The sequence below is a fragment of the Lagopus muta genome, chromosome 23 (assembly GCF_023343835.1).
Source record: "Lagopus muta isolate bLagMut1 chromosome 23, bLagMut1 primary, whole genome shotgun sequence".
Classification (NCBI taxonomy): Eukaryota; Metazoa; Chordata; class Aves; order Galliformes; family Phasianidae; genus Lagopus; species Lagopus muta.
Genome location: NC_064455.1, coordinates 316,356 through 335,519, shown reverse-complemented (window position 1 = coordinate 335,519; position 19,164 = coordinate 316,356). Strand labels below are relative to the sequence as shown.

The following is a 19,164-nucleotide window of genomic DNA, read 5'->3' as shown; positions in this document are numbered from 1 at the left end:
TCTGTTGGTGCCGGAGCTGGAGCGGCGCGCCGAGCGCTCAGGTGGGGGAGGGGAGGGGAGGGGAGGGGAGGGGAGGGGCGGGGCTGAGAGGAGAGGCGGGACCGCGCCCGGGACCGCCCCCCCCGGCACTGCGCCGCTCCTGCTCGCAGCCCCCGGAGGGACTGCGGCCCCGACCCCCCCCCCCTCGGGCCGTGTCCCGCTGCTCCGTTCCCGAGAGGCGAAACGGAGCGAACGGCCCCACTGCGGCGCCCGGAGGGCTGAGCGCTCGGAGCGGCTCCCGAGTCTCGTGAAAGCGGTGCCGGGCGGAGCTCCGCCCGCTGCTCCGTGCCTCGGCTCAGGCTAGGAGGCGGTTCCCGTCGGAGCCCCGCCGGGAGCGGCCTGCCGCGCTGCGCGGAGCAGAAATGCCTCATCCGGAGCGCTGCCGCCCCCGCGCGGGCATCGCGCCGTGCTGCTGCGCGTCCGTCCGTTGGCGCAACTTCCGGAGTTCGTAGCGGAGCACAGAACGCTGTGTAGAAACACGGAGGAGGACAGGAATGATTCTTTACTTCACACCTGGCGTTATTTTCCACTCTTGGCTCTTCTGGCCCTGCAGGTGCTCTTCGGAGCAGCGCCGTGTGGAGCAGAGCCGTGCGAGCTGCAGCTCTGTGATGAGGTGTGCTGCAGCGTGACAGGAGTGGTGCTGCAAAGTCCTGCTTTCTTGGCATGTTCGTGCTAAGCTTCTCTGTCCTTTAAGAAAAAGAAGTACTTGGGCGATTGTTGGCTGTGATCTTTAATAAGACTTGCAACTGTGAATGTGCTTTCATAAAACTTGCAGCTGGGCTGAAGTATCTGCTCGTAAAATAACGTTGTGGCTTTGTGATTTGGGATAGCATGCCTCCCACTCACTGCTCTGTAGCTGTGAGTGCTGTGGAGCAAGAGAACGTGAGCAGAACCAAAACTCTAATACATGGCAAAAGAGGAAGAAGCAGAATTGCGTGGTTCAGGCTGGGACTGTAAATGAATGCGTTTGGGTGCTGCTTTTTGCTTTGCTGTTGCCTTGGTTTCTGCTCTTGGGTGCAGCTTTTAACCTGTCTGATTTTTCTCTGTCAATAAACTGGAAATAGGAAAACCTCTGAGAATTGTTAGGTCAGTAGGTGAGGTGAGAATTTCAGGAATCTTTGTGCACTGTTGCAGGCTGGATTAGAAAGGTGGGAAGTGGTGCAGGATGTGGTGCTGGAGCCCAGAGAGAGCTGTGGGTCTTTGGTTAGTCAGACTTGAAAAGCCGTTGGTGGCTGGGGAACTAACGGAAGAAATGTGTTATCTTAAAAAGCTGCAGAGCAGACACTGCCTGCCTGTGTGGCTCCAGGCCAACAGTTTTCATAGCTGGTAGCAGAATGTCAATCCAGAATACACAGAAAAGAGAGCAGAGTGACTCTGCAAAGTGCTTTAAATCTCACAGGTAAGGATTTGAGGGAAGAGATGGAAGAGAGCCACCGTAGCACGTGTGGTTTGCTTGGCAGGCAGATGCCCTCCCTCTGGAGAGCAGCAGCCCTGCCAAAGCAGGCAAGGGTGCAGGTGGAGAGAGCGGCGTTACGCACATGTCACGTCCCAGAGGTGCTATATGTGATGAGGGAAGCCAATGTGTCTGAGCAGCGTTAGCTTTGCCCCGTAGGAACCTGCAGGGCTGCGCTGTGCGGGAGGGGCAGCCCTCAGTACTGCATTTTTTTTCTTCCTAGGAGCAAACGCTGGGCAGAGAGCACGTGAGAGCAAAAGGCGCCTGGCAGTGCTTAGCCAAGTGCAGCCCATTGGCAAAGGGCTTAAACAGATGTTATGCTCAGATTCCACATTTTAGTTGTGTCTCTAGTCCAAAAAAATAAGTGTCATTGAATGTATTGGAACTTGAATGTGCGTGTAGTTGCTTGGCTGATTTGTGGCTGGAGCCAGTGGTTTTCTGCTGAGACAGCCAGTAAAGAGGGCAGTGTGGCTCTGCTGCAGGCATTTACGTTGGCCTAGTCAGAAATGGACTGACAATGTGTTGCAGTCTCTCCTCCTCTGCATCCTAACCAAGGTTGAGAAGTCAGGGATGTTTTTCTTTTTTAATAGGAACAGTATCAAAGATTTTTTTCTGTAACATCTCCGTGTCCCTTGGTTTCTTGATCTCTTTCATATGTGACTTTCTTGTTCATAGAGATTTACAGCCCTCTGAACTTCCTGGTAGCAAGTAAAAATGAATAATGTACAAACATGTCTGAATCCAGAAATATCTCTTGGTGTCTCTGCTCTCTGTTGATCAATTCAGGTTTCCAAAACTGGAGGGTGAATTTTCCCAGCATCAGTGACCGAGGCAGCTTTCAAGCTTGGGATGGAGCTGGCGAGCAGGCAGGATCCTTATTTGCGAGTGGTTGTGCACACTGCAGTGTGCTGCAGAGCCCTGACACTCCTGCTACAGGCAAGTCTTCTGTTCCTGAACCACAGGTGCTGCAGCATCTGCTGTTCTGTGGTCCAAGACTTCTCTCTTTGGTACTGCATGATGCACCACAGGCTGGTTCTGAGTGGTTGGGAAATCCCCTTCTCCTTTGGAGAACCAGGAGACCAGCTGCATCCGGGGAGGCAGGATGCTGTGAAGTAAAATTACATACATTTCTGCATAACTTATGTGTAATGCTGCTGTTGCAAGAGGTGGGTTTGGCAGCCTGCAAAGCTGAAACGTCCGTTTATCCGCAGAGCAGGAACAGTAATCTGCTGCTGCACATTCCTCCCAAGTCTCACTTGCAGAGACATCCTTCTCTGAGTGCAGAAGGGTGCTATTGGTCCATTCTGTTCTGCCTGTGTGTGCCATGGCAGCAGAGCCCAGCTGTAGTTCCTGAAGCCAGAGCAGCCTGGGGCACATCTCCAGCAGCCCCGTGACTGCTGGGTGGGACTGAGTGGATCCTCAGAGGAGACAAAAGGCTGCCTACTGCAAATTGGTCCAGATGTGTGGTTTTTTGTAAAACATTAGGTTGTGAATTGTCCCAATTTGTTCAGTATTGCCTCTTCTCTTGTCTCTGTTAGTGCTGAATTCCTGGCCAGAGACTCATCCCAGTCTCCAGGTAGAAAGCTGCAAAAAGTACTGTCTGGAGGGTTTGTTTTTAAGAAAAACAGTCTTGTTTGTCTTCTGCACCAGTTTTCTGTAGTTTTGTCTCCTCTCTCTTGTCTGTCAGCTGGGATGGGAACACCAAATTCAGTAGCAAAGGCAGCTTACCAGCACTGCAGAGGCACCAGGTGTGAGCATACGCAGTTAGATGTGCGTGAGCAGGGAGCTGAGCTGCCTTTCCCTGTCCAATTCCATGGGGATTCATGTTGGATATTGTCAGAACTGTATTCAGTTCTGCTAAAATGCCCCACAACATGTGTCTGCTTTCACAGTTTTATAGCCATCCTTGCTGGAAATCCCATTAGCTTGTCTTCTGTGCTGCTCGTCCCCTTCTCTGAATCCCAGAAATGCTCTTCCAGCCCAGTGCTCCCAATAGGTTGCAAGAAGATGTCTGCTGTCCTTCAGTTCTCTCTCCTCCTCCTTCCAGGCCGTGTTTGACCTGCTGATCCCAGATCACACAGCAGATGCCTTCTCCCCGCCTCGTCTGCCCGAGCCTGGCACATACGACCTGCTACTGGAGCAGCTGCTGGGGGGCCTGGCACACTGGGACGCAGAGCATTTCCTCTTCATCGCAGAGCGGGGTTACCTGTATGAGCACAACTGCGCCTTCTTCCCGCTTTACCCTCTCAGCTTGCGAGCTGTGGCCGATGGCGCTCTGTGGCCCCTGCGGCAGCTGCTGTGTTTGAGGAGCCGCCTGCTGCTGTCAGCCGTCCTCCTGAATTCTCTCTTTTCTGTGCTGGCAGCCGCTGCCCTGTACAAGCTGGGCTGTGCCGTGCTGCGGTGCCGCAGGACAGCCTTTCTTGCTGCCCTTCTCTTTTGTATCAGCCCTGCCAATGTGTTCATGGCAGCTGCTTACTCGGAGAGCATGTTTGCCTTCCTGGCCTTCAGTGCCATGTGGCAACTGGAGAAGGGGCAGAGCTGGCTCAGCATGCTGCTCTTCTCCCTTGCCACTGGCGTGCGTGCTAATGGGCTTGTGAATGCTGGTTTCTTTCTCTACTCCCGCAGTAAATCCTTTGCCCTCCAGCTCCAGGTGGGTTCAGGCTCGGTAAGGAAGCTCTTTCTGTTATGGAGGCAGTTCCTCAGTGTGGCATCTTCCATGCTTCTGACATGTGCTGGGATTTGTCTGCCTTTTGCTTTGTTTCAGTATTACGCCTACATGAGGTTCTGTAGCCCTGGCCTGAAGCTGGCTGTTCCTGAGCCGCTGCGGCAGCTGGCTTTGGACAAAGGCTATCGTCTGGTGTCCCCCCATGGGGTTAAACCCCCTTGGTGCTCCCAGCGATTCCCTGTGGTCTATTCTTACATTCAAGATGTGTATTGGAATGTGGGCTTTCTGAGGTATTTTGAGCTCAGACAAGTACCAAATTTTTTGCTTGCTTTGCCTGTCTTGCTTTTGGGCTCGTGTGCTGCCTGGACCTTCATTGTTGCAAACCCACGGCACTGCCTGACCCTGGGACTAGAGAGAAGAAAGAAGAAACGAGAGGGTAAACCCAGAGCTGGGTTTTGCTGCCCTGCTGTCTTCGTGTATGTGGTCCATGCTACAGCCCTGCTGACGCTGGGGTTCTTCTACATGCATGTTCAGGTAAGACGTTCATGGCAGCATCCAGAAGTGATTTCTTACGGGGAGCATGGGGTGATAGCTAAGGTGGTTCGGTGATGGTCACAGCCTGTGACAGCCACAGGGCCGGCAGAGGGCTGTGCAAGCCCAAGGTTTTGCCTCTCCACTTGTGATGCCACTTCCACGGTAGCTTTCCAAAGCCTCGTCTCTGCTGGAAAGCTCCCAGAGATTCTGTGAGGCGCTTGCTGTGGTTTGACAGGTGGGACTGAATCACATCTGTGGCGTTCTCGTGTCAGCTCCCCGAGCGCTGCCCGCCAGAGGGCGCAGAAAATGTCACGTCCTGTGACGCTGAGCTGGGTTGGCAGCATGGGGATCCAAAGCCTGCCCAGGTCCCTTGAAAGTGCTTCTGGGTGCTTTTTACTGGCACTAACTGTTGGGGATTGTGGGGAAAGAATAATTGAAAAGTGAGATTCAGGTCCCCCCCGGCAGCTGCTGTCAGTGTTCCCGGGTGGGACTGTGACGGGGACTGCAGTGGCGGTCACCGCGTTTGCCCAAGGTCCGTGGAGCCCCTGGCCACGTGCAGAAACGCCTTGATAAAGGCAGCTGACTGAGAGGCGTTTCGTTCCACGTGTAATAAATTCCAGCGCCGCGAGGTGGGGCTGTGTGCCATTCTCTCTACCGACAGGCTCAGAGACCGACCGACGAGATTCTCTGCCTGTTGCTTTCAGGTGCTGACCCGGTTCCTCGGCTCCTCCAGCCCCGTTCTGTACTGGTTCTCCGCCCACCTGCTCCAAGGACACGAGGCCTGGCTCTGGGAGGAGGAGGCCGGCGGGCAAAGCGCGGTGCGCGTCCGCGAGAGGCGCGTGCTGGGTGCAGCGCCCGGCTCCTGCGGGAAGGGCTCTGCGGGGGGACACCCCCTGCTCAGGCTGCTGCTGAGCTACCGCTCCATGACCGCCATAGGGCGGTGCCTCCTGGGGTTCTTCGCGTCCTATTGGCTGCTGGGGCTGGTGCTGCACTGCAACCGCTTGCCTTGGACGTAGCGAGCGGCTGTGGCCGCGACGGACAGCTAGGTGACGGGAGGAGGAGTCCGAACTGAACGTTTTCTAAAGAACCGGACACGTCCCGAGGCCGTCGTCCACGACGAGGTGCTGTCGGACGGCGCCGTCCCACGTCGGGTGCCCGAGCGCGACCCGCGCTGCCGGCAGCGCCCGCAGCTCTGCCCGGGCCGGGCCCGCCCTGCTCTTCCGTCGTCTCGGCGCGGCCGGCAGGGGGCGCTGCAGTCGGGCGGCGGGGCGGGGCGCTGCGGGCTCCGAGCGACGCCGCGAAGCACCGCGAGTAGCGGCGCACCCGCCGCTCCGGAGCGCCCCGGCGGCGATTCGCGCTGTTCCTCGACCACGTCTGCTTCTCGTGCAGCGGCGTCTCGGCCCCGTCCCGGCCCCTTAGTCGGCTGTCCCCGCCCTCGCAGACGCCTTGGATGCCCGCGCTTCCCGCCCGCCCCGTGGAAAAGCGGTCGCCGGCGAGCTCGTGGCGAAGCTCCGGTACTGCTACGGCTGCGGAGCGCCCCGTCCCGAGCGGAGCTCTCACTGCGGCGGCCGCGTCGATGAGTCGCGAACGTGGCACTGTGCGTCCCGTGGGCGTAGCGCTGTTGGGTGCTGCGTTTATGTTCACAGCGCGACGGCGATGCGGCAGCTTGATGCGGAGCCTGGGAGCCCTCGGGCTGCTCGGCTGAGCTAAGAAAACGGTGTGGGGCCAAAGCCGGCGATTTCAGTGTGGAATTAGAACTCTGCGTTCCTTCTTGTTGCTGGTCTCATCCTGCTAGCAGGGGGAAAGAAAAGGCAACGTCCCAAGCTGAAAAGGCTTTTGTAAAGCACAGAAGTGCACTGTGCAGCTCACACTGCAGCCGTGCTCATTTTTCTGGGCATTCCTATTTTCTTATCATAGAGCCATGGAATGGTTTGGGTTGGGAGGGACCTTTAAGATCCTCTATTTCCACCCCCTGCTGCAGGCAGGGACACCTGCTACAGACCAGGTTGCTCACAGCCCCATTCAGCCTGGCCGTGAATGCCTTCATGGAGGGAACATCTTCAGCCTGTTCCAGTGGCTCACCACCCTCACAGTAAAGAATTATTCTCTAATGTCTAATCTAAATATGTACTCTTTAAAGAGACTTTAAGGCTGTTTTCCCTCATTCTGTTGCTACGTGCTCTAATAAAAAGTCCCTCACCAGCTTTCCTGCAAGGTACTGGAAGGCTGCTATAAGATCCTCCTGGAGCCTTCTCCAGGCTGCAGAGCCCCAGCTCTCTAGGCCTGTCCCTTTAGGGGAGGTGTTCCAGCCCTCTGGTTCCCCTCAAGGCCCTCCTCTGGACTCACTCCAATAGCTCCATGTCCTTCTTGTGTTGGGGGCCTCAGAACTGGATGCAGTACTCGGGATGGGGTCTCACAGGAGCAGGGTAGAGGGGTAGAACCACCTTCTTTTCTCTCAACGCACACCTCCAAATCCTTCTCCTCAGGGCTGTTTCTTATGCCAGGAGAAAGCCATCTTTGTTCAGTACATTGAAAGCAAACCCTTCAGCAGCTCAGGGAGTAAGAGCTGAGAGATGCCTGGCAGTGGAGGAAAGCTGTGTGTGGTCGAGGATTGTGGGGCTTGTGTTGCTCCATTTTGAATCTATTCAATTAGTTCTTAATTGTTTTGAGCAGTTTGAAAAAGTTGGGTATACTTGGTGCACATGTATGAAGTGAGATTGAATAACAGGTTAAGTGACAGCTTAAATATTCGTCTTTTTGGTTTGGACCCCATCCCTGCTCTATAACACAGGCATCACTTGAAGTTCTGAGTGGTGTAGGCATGTGGAGAGCTGTTAGTGCAGAGGTGATCTGCACATGTCCTTCCTCCTGCTCATCTTTGGCTCTTGTCCAGCCTGTGGGCACTCGGAGATTGACCCTCTAGTAAAAAGGACCCTCTGTCCTCTACTCAGTACCCACTTGTGAGAGGATGGGGTGAGCTGAAAGGTGTTCGTCCCTTGAGCCGTTCCTGTCTGGATCTGCTGCCCAGTGGGTATTCTGTTGGTGTAGGCGCTGATGTTTTTGGTCGGAGTTTTGAAGCACAGCAGGTGAAGCAGAGCGGATGGCAGTTGAGGTTTGCAGGAGTGTGGGCCCTTGGCAGCGTGCCTTTGGTGAGCTGCGTTGGCTCAGAGACTGCACAGCTCTGCTCTGATGTGGTTTGTCAGCAAGAACAAACTTTGGAGATCATAGATTAGCACTTTATGTTTGGAGAGAGTGAGAACTAGATGGGTTTTTTTTCAGCTTAAACTTTGTTCCCCAACTCCAACCTTTCTGGTTCCCGCTGGGGAAGCAGTGTGAAGGAGGTGAAGCCCTAAGCAGAAAGGCAGCAGTGCCTGGAGCTCTCCATCAGATCTGTGCCAATCTCAGCAGCTTTGGAGGTGTCTCTGTGCACCTGGAGGATGTGGTACAGAGCTCCAAGCCTGGTGTCAATGGGACACCATGTGCAGTGGTGGTTCCCCTTGTCACGGAAAAGAAACCTTGCTGTTTCCCGCATAGATTAATGGGTGCCCTTGAGCTGGTTGTGCCAGGACTTGCAGCCCTATCCCTGAGATGGATGAACTCTCCTGCCCCTCCTTTGGGTACCAGCTTGTGTCATGTCTGGCACAATTAAGAGGGATATCAAAGTTGGAGGGTGTCCTTTAGAAAGGTTTAAAAAAGTAACTCCGTGCTTTGATGTTCAGCATCATGAGAAAATGACTCGGTGGGTGGAAAACAGCATTATACTCTCTGCTTCTCTCCTCCCATGTGCAGGAATCACACTTCTCAGAAGCACAGCACTGCAGGATAACACATCACTGACAATAAGGTGAGTCTCTTTCTTTATTGCTGATCAGTTTCTCTGTGTGTTGCAGGACTCGTCTGGTGCTGGCAATCCAGTGTGCAGCGGGAAGCATCCTGCATCCTTCCATCAAACATTCAGGCATGGTGGGACCCAGGTGTGACTTGGATTTGGATCTCATGGTACAAATCTGTTCGTAATGCTAAATGTGTAACTGAAGAAGTACCGGTCCTGATAACGTGAATTCTGTGGTGAGATAGCATCTGCAGGCTGTGCCAGCGTTATAACTACCAGTGTTCCAGCACCTGAAACTGTGTTCAACTGTTACCAGTCCTTTGGCCTCTGAACATTTGAGGCAAGCAAGCAGCTTGGCTTGTAAGATGTTTCCTCTGGCTTAGGTGACGTTAAGCTTCCCAGCAAGGGGTGGTCGTGACACTACTGGGTGACATTTCCCCTTAAAGAGTGGGAAAATGAGTGTAACATTTCAGCTTTGGTGGATGAAAGTTCATTCCTTGGATGGAAGAGGAAATTGAATTGCCCAACTCTCCCCACCCTGACTCAGCCTTGTCTCCCTGTCAGTCTTCTGGAGGATAGATAGATGCACACTGTTATATGTTTTGGAAAGGGTTGAGTGAGTTATTTACATCTCGTCCTGGACCGTTTAGCTCAGTGTGGTCAGCTGAGGTTTGGGAGAGTATCAGTCAGCTTTAGAATCAGTGTTGTTTCTTAGCTGTGTCAAAACACGTGTTACATGGCTTCTATTCAAGTGCTTTGACTTCTTGTAGAGGTGTTAAGACTCCCCCTCATCTCTGTTAGTGATCTTTCAGTGTTTGCTGATAGAAGATTTGTATGGTGATTCATGAAGTAAGTAGTTGAACAGTGTACTTCCCCTTGTTTCATCTCTTTAGGAGGTTATCCCAGGCAGCCAAACTACAATGCTCTGTCCAATGCCAACTACCCCAGTCCCGGGATGGGAGGAAGCATGAACCCAATGGCAGCAGGGAGCCAGATGCACGGGCAGACCGGTGTGCCTCCATACAGCGGGCTTCCTCCCGGGAGGATGAGCCACGCAGCCATGGGGAACAGACCTTATGGACCTAACATGGCAAATATGCCTCCTCAGGTGGGGACAGGGATGTGTCCCCCACCAGGGAGCATGAATCGCAAAGCACAAGAAGCGGCTGCTGCCGCCATGCACGCTGCTGCCAACTCCATCCAGAACAGGTGAGGCATGAAAGTTCCCTTGGTCTGAACATACTCAGTGCGTTCCCTGTGTCGTATCTGGGTTTCAAAGTCATGCATGCAGTAACCCAAAGTTGGGGTGATAGTGAACGTATGCTTCCGTAGAGATTTACCTTGTTGAAGTCTTCTTCCTCTATCTTAACTGTTTTGTTTATTTTTTTTTTTTAAGCTTGAACAAGTGGTGTAGTTTAATATATTGTTAATGACCTGCTTAGGGAATTTTTAATGTTGATGGATGAAATCTGTTTAACTTGGTTTTTCCTTAACTTGTTTCGGCTTTCTGGTCTGCTTTGTGGGGTGGGTGATTTTAATGCTGCTGTGTGTGTGTGGTAAAGCCCATACATCTAGCAAGCAGCATCCATCTATCCAGCTGCATTTGTCTGGACGAAGGCATTGCTTTTCCACTGTATCGAACTTCTTCCTTTTAGGGCTTTGATGGGCAGCCATGGGAAAAGGAGCCGGAATTCAGCGCTGAACTTTACAGCTATTTTCTGTGTTTTATTTTGCTTTAATTGCATGCTTCAGAGCAGTTGTTATGTGGCCTACCAGAATGCCATGAGAGCCACAAACTAGCTTACACGTTAGGCTCCCCCCAGTGAAGCTGTTAAATTTACATGCTTTTGTGGTCTGGTTAGGTGTTGTACTCTTTATCCTGTCTTAAAGCTTATTTCTGCGATCTTCTGTCTGATGGCTGCTAGGAGGTCAATTCCCAAACACCAATCAAGGCATCAAAGTGCGTCCTTTTGGTTGATGTGTCTGAGGGACAGTTGTGTGGGGGGTTTTATGACACACGTGCTGTAATGTGCTTTTTGTGGATATCAGAAAGAGAAAAATAGCCATTAAATCTGGGGGGCACTGTGCTGCGCATCTGTAGCAGTGCTGTATTGTTGCTTACGTGCACAATGCTGCAGTATTTGTAGATGAGTTCTTTCCTGGGAAGATGACTTCAGACCTGAAAGCAAGTTCAGTTAGGGAATGAAGATGAGAGGTCAAACTGTTGAGTGCTGAAGTCCTTCTTTCCTAATGGGTTGCATCTCCTTTGCTTTTGAGAGTGAGGCTTAGGTTGTGCAGTGGGTAAGCTTTCAAAGAGCACCCAATCTTTGTTCACTTGCTGAATGTCAACTTCTGGAGTAGAAGGCTTCTTCTGGTCAGCCTGTTTTGTTAGAAGGCACAATGTGAATGCTTTGAATCTGGAGTAAATGTCTGTTTCTTCCTCGTCTTTTCCAGGCCTCCTGGTTATCCCAACATGAACCAAGGAGGAATGATGGGTACTGGACCTCCTTACGGACAGGGACTTAACAGCATGGCTGGCATGATCAACCCCCAGGGCCCACCTTATCCCATGGGTGGAAATATGGCTAACAACTCGGCAGGTAAGCGGTGTGTGCCAGTGCCGAGTGCTGGGCGTTGGGTGACTTCACGGGTCTGGATTGGAAAGCAGTGTCATGGATTCTTGTAACTTCCTAGGGATGGCAGCAAGTCCTGAAATGATGGGTCTTGCGGATGTCAAATTAACTCCTGCAACTAAAATGAACAATAAGGCTGATGGGACCCCAAAAGCAGAATCCAAGTCAAAGGTAAAACTTTTTTTTTTTCTTAATATACATGTATGTATTTAATGACACAGTGTACGGATCCAGTGGGGAGTGCACCTCCCGAGAGAAACCCAAGGTGACTTGCCCTCTTCCGTGAGCAGGCTGGCCATTAGCATGGCTGTTTGTGCAGCATGTGATGGTGCTGCTGTGTGCGAGCACGGTTTTAACTCAGCAGTGTGGCAGTGAGTGGGTACCTTCAGCTGGGATGTGTTGTTTTTAGGAGAGTGGCATATGCTGGCATCTCCTGTTAGGTGTGAGCAAGCTCTATGAGTGCTGTCCTCCCTTGTATCCCCCTGTAGGGATCAGTTTTTCCAAGTCTCCAAATGCAGTAGATAGCTAATGAGGCTGTAGATATCCTGAGATGTCCGGAGACCACAAAGATTCGTTGCTTGTTGTGGGTGAGTGCTCTGCTTTTAAGTGTTGTTTGAGAATTAACGAATTGATTAGATATACTGTGTCTTGCCTTGACTGGCTGTTAACATATTTTCAGGAGGAAGACATGGTTTGTCTTTTTTCTGTGCTTTATGGGTACAATCAGGTGAGAAAGTGTTGTGCTTTGTGATACTGTGTACTTGGCCTAACAGTGCTTTGGCAGCCAGGTTTACTAGCAGGAGCCATTAAAGCATTCATAGGAATACTGATGTTCTCTGGTCACAGTGACAGCAGCTCCCAGCATGGACTTAAGTTAGAGTCACATGCAGCACCTGTGGCCATGCTGGTTTTCTGGATGTTTATCTCCTTCAAGATATGCCCACAAAAGGCTGCTCATCAGCCATCTTCTTGTCTCTGGAGGCTGCTTATCTCTGGTTGCCTCTGGCCTTCAAGTCTTCAAACCAAAGATTTCTTGGATTTATCCATCTGTTGAAGTTGTCCAACAGCAAGCTTTTGACAAAGGTTCAGACTGTCTTAGACTTAGACTCTTGAAATTTCCTGCACTTGTTCATCTGTCAGAAACAGTCCCTAGCACTTACAAGCCACAGGACCTTGCTGACTTGAAATTTAGATTTGAAATGTATCTACACTGATTTGCTAGGATTCCTCATGGTGGTGAGCTGCAGTGGAAGAGAAAGGGCAAGGTCAGATGGTATCTCCTTCCCCACTCCCATGATCCACACATTTCTTTCTTCTCACACTTGAAGCAGAGAGCTGTACTGGCACTTCTGATCCAGCCCTATCAAGTTCGCTTCTGAAAAACTCTACGCTTTCCCCATGCCTAATTGAAATGGAAATGGTCACTCTTCCATTCATACTAAAAAGGTACATTTTGATTATTTAACTCCAAAGTCAAACCCTCTTAATTTCTGGAATCAAGATTTCTTTACATGAAATAGTGTGAAAAATCCAATTCAAGTGCAGTTGAAATTGCTCAGAGGGTGCTTATCAGCAAAGGTGGAGAAAGAACTTTTTTCAGGATTGTAAAGAGGGCCAAGCAGCATGCTGTTCCTTATTTGTCTTTTTTTCTTTTTCTTTCTGCTTAGGAACCAGACCAATGCCCCTCCTCCTATTTTGAGAAGCCAGTGGTCCCACAAGCTGTTCTTTCTGTAGCCATGATGATGCCCTGTTGCTGTGTCTCCTTCTCTCTAATAGCTGGTGACCAGACACCACACCCCAAGAAATCCTACTGTTCTTTAGATATGCACTTCCTCCTCCTAGAGAAAAGTAAAATCATAGATCATATTAAGATGTGCTATGCTTTCTGAGATGGGCTGAGTTGAGGAGGCAACAGAATCCTTACAAGTGACATTTTTTAAGTGAATTTTTAAAGTGTGGGATCACTGCAAGCTCACTCTATCTCAACAGGGTACTGTGTTGCCTGAAAAGAGCCTTCTGCAGCCAGGGATCAGATATTTGCCCTTTATCACTTTGTTGTTGTTGTTGTTGTTGTTGTCTATGAAGGTAACAAACCAAGGAAACTCATTTATTTTGTTGGCAGCTACCATCTGTTGAGTCTGTTGAGGAGGCTCACTCAATATCACATTTCAGAGGAAAAACAGGAATTTCATATAATTAAGTCAGTGGAGCTCAGTTCATACTCATACACATTCCTCTACACTGAATACACAGCAAAGAACATGTTGTCTAGAGGGTACTTTCTGCAGGTCTTTATTAAGATATTCTTTGTGGGAAAACCTGGTAATATAGCACTAAAATCACTGTGGTCTTGCTCCTCCTATTGTCTAGATTATGCCATTTTGAAAGTGCTGCAGACAAAGAAAAGGTTTTTTGCTTTCCCCACTTACCATATTGAAACTATATTTGCATGAGATCAAACCTCCTATGTTTCTGAGTCAGAGGTCTCTGCAATCTCTCAGAATTTCCTGCCTGCTATACAAGAGGTCATGACTGAGAAGTTAGGGGCATGTGAGCACAGAAATATAAGACCATAGCAAACCCCCAAACCCTCACCTAAATGTTGTCTTAACAAAAATAGTAATTTTTTAATAGCACTACAAATACAGAGCATTTGGGAAAATCGTTAACAACTATCTACAACAGTGAACTACAGTTGTTTTTACTGTGTGAGGTACTTAGCACCTGGATTTGCTTGTGCATGAGAGGCCGCACTGCAGTGCTACAATTGAGCACACGTTTGCCCTATGTAACTCTGTCATGTAACGATGTTTTGTTTGTGAGCAAAGAAAGTTTTGACAGCAGTATCTGCAGGGAAGTTTGACTCAGCCAGAAGTATGTAAGTATCTGTAGGGCTCTGCAGCATAGCTGTGACATCAGGGTTTGAGTTGCTACTAGTCAGCTAAGATAGTTTGGAGCCAGAGCTTCTGCACACTGTAATGCAGAGTATTCTCTTAAATCCTCTTTAGTCTCTTCTGCAGTTGTTTCCTCATTTGCTCTGACAGAACTGTGTGCACAGAGTCAGTCACTGCTGGGAACAGTGCATGTCCCAGGATGTGTTGTTTTCTGAGCTGTGAGGAGTCCAGTGTGAACCTGCATCAAACCCACACTAAGGGCTTTCTCCCCATAAGGATTATATTATTGCAGTTGTCTTATATATATTATATTAGTTTAGCAAAAAGGAATTAATATGTGATAGTTCTAAATTTTTCCAGCTCAGCTTTTCTTGGTGTGTGAACAGTCTTGTTTTTCTAAACAATCTCCACTTCGTTGAAGCACTGAAGTCACAATTGGCTGCTTTTGTCTTTTCATCCACCAGGTGCAGGTACTTGCTCTTGGGTTTCATATGAATTGTTGCTCATTATGGCATAACAAGTCACACTGGGTAGAAGCAGCAAAAAGTTTGGTGAAAGGGACACTGTGATGAAAGTGAAGGAGAAATAAAGGGGAGGAGGCAGGTGGGTGGTATGACCACTATAGACATGACCAGTCATGCTCAGAGGGACATTAGAATACATCAGTGAGTTCTTTGACAAGAGTGAGTATGTGTGTCAGTGTATTGCATGTGTATGTCTCAACTGTTTAAATGCAGAACCAGAAATCTGGGAGCATGTGCTTGATTTGTCAAGTCGCCCAGTATGGATTGCAAGAATAAAGGAATGCCACCGCTAACATCACAATGGAGTTGGAGAGTTTTCTTCCCAGATTTTTCTGATGACAGCACAAATAAAGGGAAGATGTTCTGCATCACAGTGAGTCAAGCAATTGGGATTAAATATCAAGAACTCTGAGAGAGGAACTCACAACAACTCAAACTTGAGGGGCTGCACCGCTGCAGATGAGGGCTTCTTTACAGACTGATGATTCCAGATTTTCAGGTATGGTTGCAGAAGCAACAGAGTCCCCACATAGATAAAAAGATAAGCATTAGTGTACACCTAAACCTTCTTTTTTCCCTAGGTGGAACTGTGTAGATTCCAACTTTAAGCAGATGTAAGATGCAGACATCAACTTCTGCAGACTTAGATGTTTGTAGCCTCAACACAGATTCTTTGTATTTGTCATCGGTCTTACTCAAAGAAAGGAAATTAGAAGTATTTCCAACAACATAGTCAAATTCTTCTGTTCACTGTGGATTTTTTGTTTGTTTTAAAACTTTGTAGATCTTTTCTTTTCTTTTCTTTTCTTTTTTTTTTTTTTTGTTGTTGTTGTTGTTGTTGTTGTTTGCTGGTATTTAAAATGAGAGTGTGGCAACTCTACTCACCCTTACTGACTTGCCTTCTGCCCTCCCCACTTCCAGTTCAGCTGGGAGCTGAAGGGTTTTTCCTCTGCCAAGTTCCTGCACACAGTTTCCACATAACTGCTATAAAAGGAAAGGCAGTTTAGGAATCAAACATCTAGCAACAAAACCCTTTGTTTCCTCTGACTTTACAGGTGAATATTTTAAATAAAAGCCACACTGGGAAAAACATACAGTTCCATGCAGGATCACCAGCTGTCTCTGAGAAAGCTTTGCTTTAAAGGATCAGTCTTTCACTTGCAAGTCTTCTGCTTGAACTGCGTTTCAGCAAGCATTGGTGAGCCGAAATTGGTGAGTTGTACTGGCTGCCCATAGCATGTACTTTTCAAAAGATTTAGCAACCTCTGAACAGAGATCACACTGTTTTCCTCCTCCCTGTCCCTTTCCCTTACGGTCGATGATCTCAGATGATCTGCTGTATATCATCTCCACAAGTCTTTGTCACTGCAGCTCGCTGTAAATTCCTGGCAGCAGAAAGCAGCGTTTTACTCTTTGACCCTGGATTTCTGTCAGTTCCTTGAGCCGTGTTCAAACCTAATCTCAGCCCTGGACATTATCATAGGGTCAGCTTTTAAACAGCTCCAAATTTCTACTGTCACGAACACCATCCTTAAGCAAGTTCAAGCAACCTGGAGATTTCATAAGTGCTGCTACTGATATTATGAGAGCAATTTTCAGAAGCGAGTCTCTGGACTCCATCACTCCATCTTATGACTCAGCCTCAGAACGCATACTGTAAGGGACAACAAGAAATTAAAGGGCCCATTTTAGTCATTGTTTATTGAAGGTCAGGTTGTTCTGCCAAAATTATCCAGAAGAGAATTGCTTTCTCACAGGTCAACGTGACATCTCAAACAAGTTTTCTCATACCAATCAGCTTGTAAGAGAGGCAAAAGGCAGTAAATGCCCCTTTCATTCAGACAGCTCTGTTGATGTTCCCAGGAGACTCATATGCTTTCTTTTGCTCTGGATCATCAAAGATGCAGAAATGGATATTACATCAGTGGTCTTTATGTAGTAAACAAACAGAAAACAATTCTGACAGACTGGCATCCTGTCTGGCAGGTAGGGAGACACACTGTCAATCTGAGAAAGCAGTGAAAAGGAAACCAGAATTCCTAAGTTTCTGGTAAAATGACAACAGAACATTTGGTACCTAATAAATGATACTTGCAGGATACTTCCGTAGCTTCCTGTTAACAGAACAGTCTCCTTTGCAGGACCATTCTCTTCCACAGCACCACCATATTCCAGATTAATTGAATCTGTGTCCAATGAGGAACTGAAGAGATATTTAGAGATCTTGATGGCTATGGAAGAACCTAAGCTGACAGAAGGCACACAGACCCAAACAAGGCTCAGACTGCTGGAGAACCTCCTGCCAGCCAGGGTGAATGAATGACAGTGTGGAGAGCAAGCTGAGACGTCGTCCTCTGTGTCTTCATAATGGTAGGAACAATTCGTGGATCCATGTTGGCCAATTCGTCTACTGAGGAAGCAGTCAGCTTAGTTTTGTACCATGGGATATCACTGTAATATCTTGTTTGACCTCTTGCTGTTCAAAAAGTGCACCCACGTGTTTGTACATCATTTACAAAAGCCGGTGTTGTCTGGTGCTGCCATAATATGTTGGGGTCCTAAGAGGAAAGAGCTAAATCTGCAAACATTTCTCATTGTTTACTGGAAATTAAATAGGCAGTCCCACAAACTACTGCCCTGCCACAGAATTACTTTCTTGGGAAAGTCAAGAGAATTAATACATCATGACATGAGCATACCTCATCTCATTTGATTCTCTATTTCTGGGGCAAAAAAAAAATGAGAACCAGTGGGGAAAGAAGAATACTAAAAGGCTCCTTCTGCTTGCTGAGAGAAGATGGTCGGAAGAATCAGCTGGTTTTCACTGAAGCTATGTGCTAAATAGTGTGTTTCCTATCTGCAGGTTCAATTCAGCACTGAAAGCTTAATTAGCATTGCTCAGCAACAGGGAAGCATTCAGATTCACAAGAATAGTTTTGGTTGAGGCTTCTAAGCACACTCTTTACAATGGTCTCCATGGCATTTTTAAGCTGCTTGCAACTGTTCACTGTTAGGCATTCTGATTCAAAGTGAAATTCTTCAACAACAGTGCCATCAACAGAAGTGATGTGCTTCTGAGCAAAACGAGTGTACAACAAACCTAAATGCATGGAACTTGGCTCAGATGTTACCTATAGCAAAAACAGCATTTCCCCAGAGTGAGAAGAGGGATACTCAGAAGCCAAACAGATTGTTCAACAGTTAATAGGAAGATACTGAAATATGTGAAATTGATAACTTAGGAGTTGTTTTGTTGGAGGAGGGATTCAGAAGCCAAAGCAAAGGAACTGCAAGGTGCCAGCTGAAGTTTCCTATTGATGGATATGTGCTGAACAGCCACCACAAACCCTTCCCATAATCTTATCAGCTACAAGGACTCAGAGGAATGCTACAAAAGTTGCTGGGTCAGGGAAATGCAGTTCTGTAGGAGACAGAAAGAACACATCCTGAGTTACACCAGGAGAGTTGAGGCAGGCTTCCCAAAATGTCATGCCACCAAATGTGCTTTGCTCTGTACTGGAATGTTGAAAAACCCACAACCAAACAGTCCAAAAAGATAATGTTTGGTTATTACAGAGAAGTGCCAGGAGCCAGAAATAATACAACAAGCATATGAGAAATTAAACTCTTAAATAGCGTCAAACTGTATCCTCTGTGAGGGCTCTCTCTGCAGTTTTGTCTGAATCTTTGTACTTCCAAAACATGACAAATACTAAACTTATTCTTGAAGAGCAAAATTGAGTATCTGAGAGAAAATACAAAAATACTTTGAATCACCAGTTTCATTAACAGCATTGACCTAACATCGTTGTATTATGGCATTAGGAAAAACTATTCATACTTAAATAGTGACTAAAAGTGTGTTTGCAGAGGAAAATAAATGCAAAATTTACAGTACTGATTTCTTTTATGCTTTCTTTAGAAAGCGTTTGTAAAGTTGAAGAGTCCTTACTGAATAATACAGAAACATTATTGGATGAGGACCTGCAGACGATTGCAGTTACATGTGCTGCTCTGCATCCCACTTGTTCGTGTTACTTACAAATTTGCCTGTTAGTCTTCAAGCAAGAAAAGGAAAACAAAAACAAAGGAAAGAAATGGTGATTTGTGAAATATGTCACTATTCCATCATATCCACCACCATCAGAAATAATGCCTATTTGCACACATAAATCTGCCTAAAGCACTTGTAACTTTTCCTTTCTGAAAAAGGTAATACATTATTGCAGTAATACATATTACACGTGAATATTTATCAAAGGGAAATGATAGTATACCCATATTTAATTTTTAATCTGAGGTCTTGGATATTGCTAATTTTCCTGGCAGTATTAAGAGGAATAATTTTGTAATTCAGAACTGTAATGAACTGCAAATGAACTGCAAGTAAATAGAACTGAACTATCTTTTGCAAAGATGTGAGGAAGAATTGAGGGTATGCAGGCTGCATGCGGACTACAGAAAGTCATCACATTCCATGTGTGTCAGACCTCCCTGCCTTGAGTTCTGCCGCCTGAGTTCACACCCTCTGAGGACAGAACTGCCTCTGCCTGCAGCCCTGGGATGTGACTAAGCTGCAGTCTCAGAAGT

The 19,164-nt window shown here is 48.1% G+C and overlaps 1 protein-coding gene and 1 long non-coding RNA gene across 5 annotated transcripts in view; both read left to right on the top strand.

The window, feature by feature from the left end:
* Positions 1-9,526, top strand: part of PIGV (phosphatidylinositol glycan anchor biosynthesis class V) — a 9,812-nt gene extending 286 nt beyond the window's left edge. Inside the window, exons 1-5 of one of the 4 annotated variants that reach the window (XM_048968813.1) lie at positions 1-41; positions 2,279-2,428; positions 3,540-4,691; positions 8,582-8,690; positions 9,417-9,526. The exon at positions 1-41 is cut by the window's left edge and continues 286 nt beyond it. In XM_048968813.1, the coding sequence (XP_048824770.1) occupies positions 2,342-2,428; positions 3,540-4,691; positions 8,582-8,671 (1,329 nt within the window). In that variant the 5' untranslated portion in view covers positions 1-41; positions 2,279-2,341 and the 3' untranslated portion in view covers positions 8,672-8,690; positions 9,417-9,526. Of the gene's footprint in view, positions 42-179; positions 653-2,278; positions 2,429-3,539; positions 4,692-5,395; positions 8,691-9,416 lie in introns of those variants that run through there. The other 3 variants (XM_048968811.1, XM_048968809.1, XM_048968812.1) reach the window with 3 other exon arrangements.
* A 3,086-nt stretch (positions 9,527-12,612) lies between these two features.
* Positions 12,613-18,490, top strand: LOC125703827 (uncharacterized). The gene is made up of 4 exons (XR_007380971.1): positions 12,613-14,520; positions 14,788-15,073; positions 15,630-15,786; positions 16,716-18,490. It is a non-coding gene; the product is annotated as an uncharacterized LOC125703827 (long non-coding RNA).
* Positions 18,491-19,164: the final 674 nt, after the last annotated feature.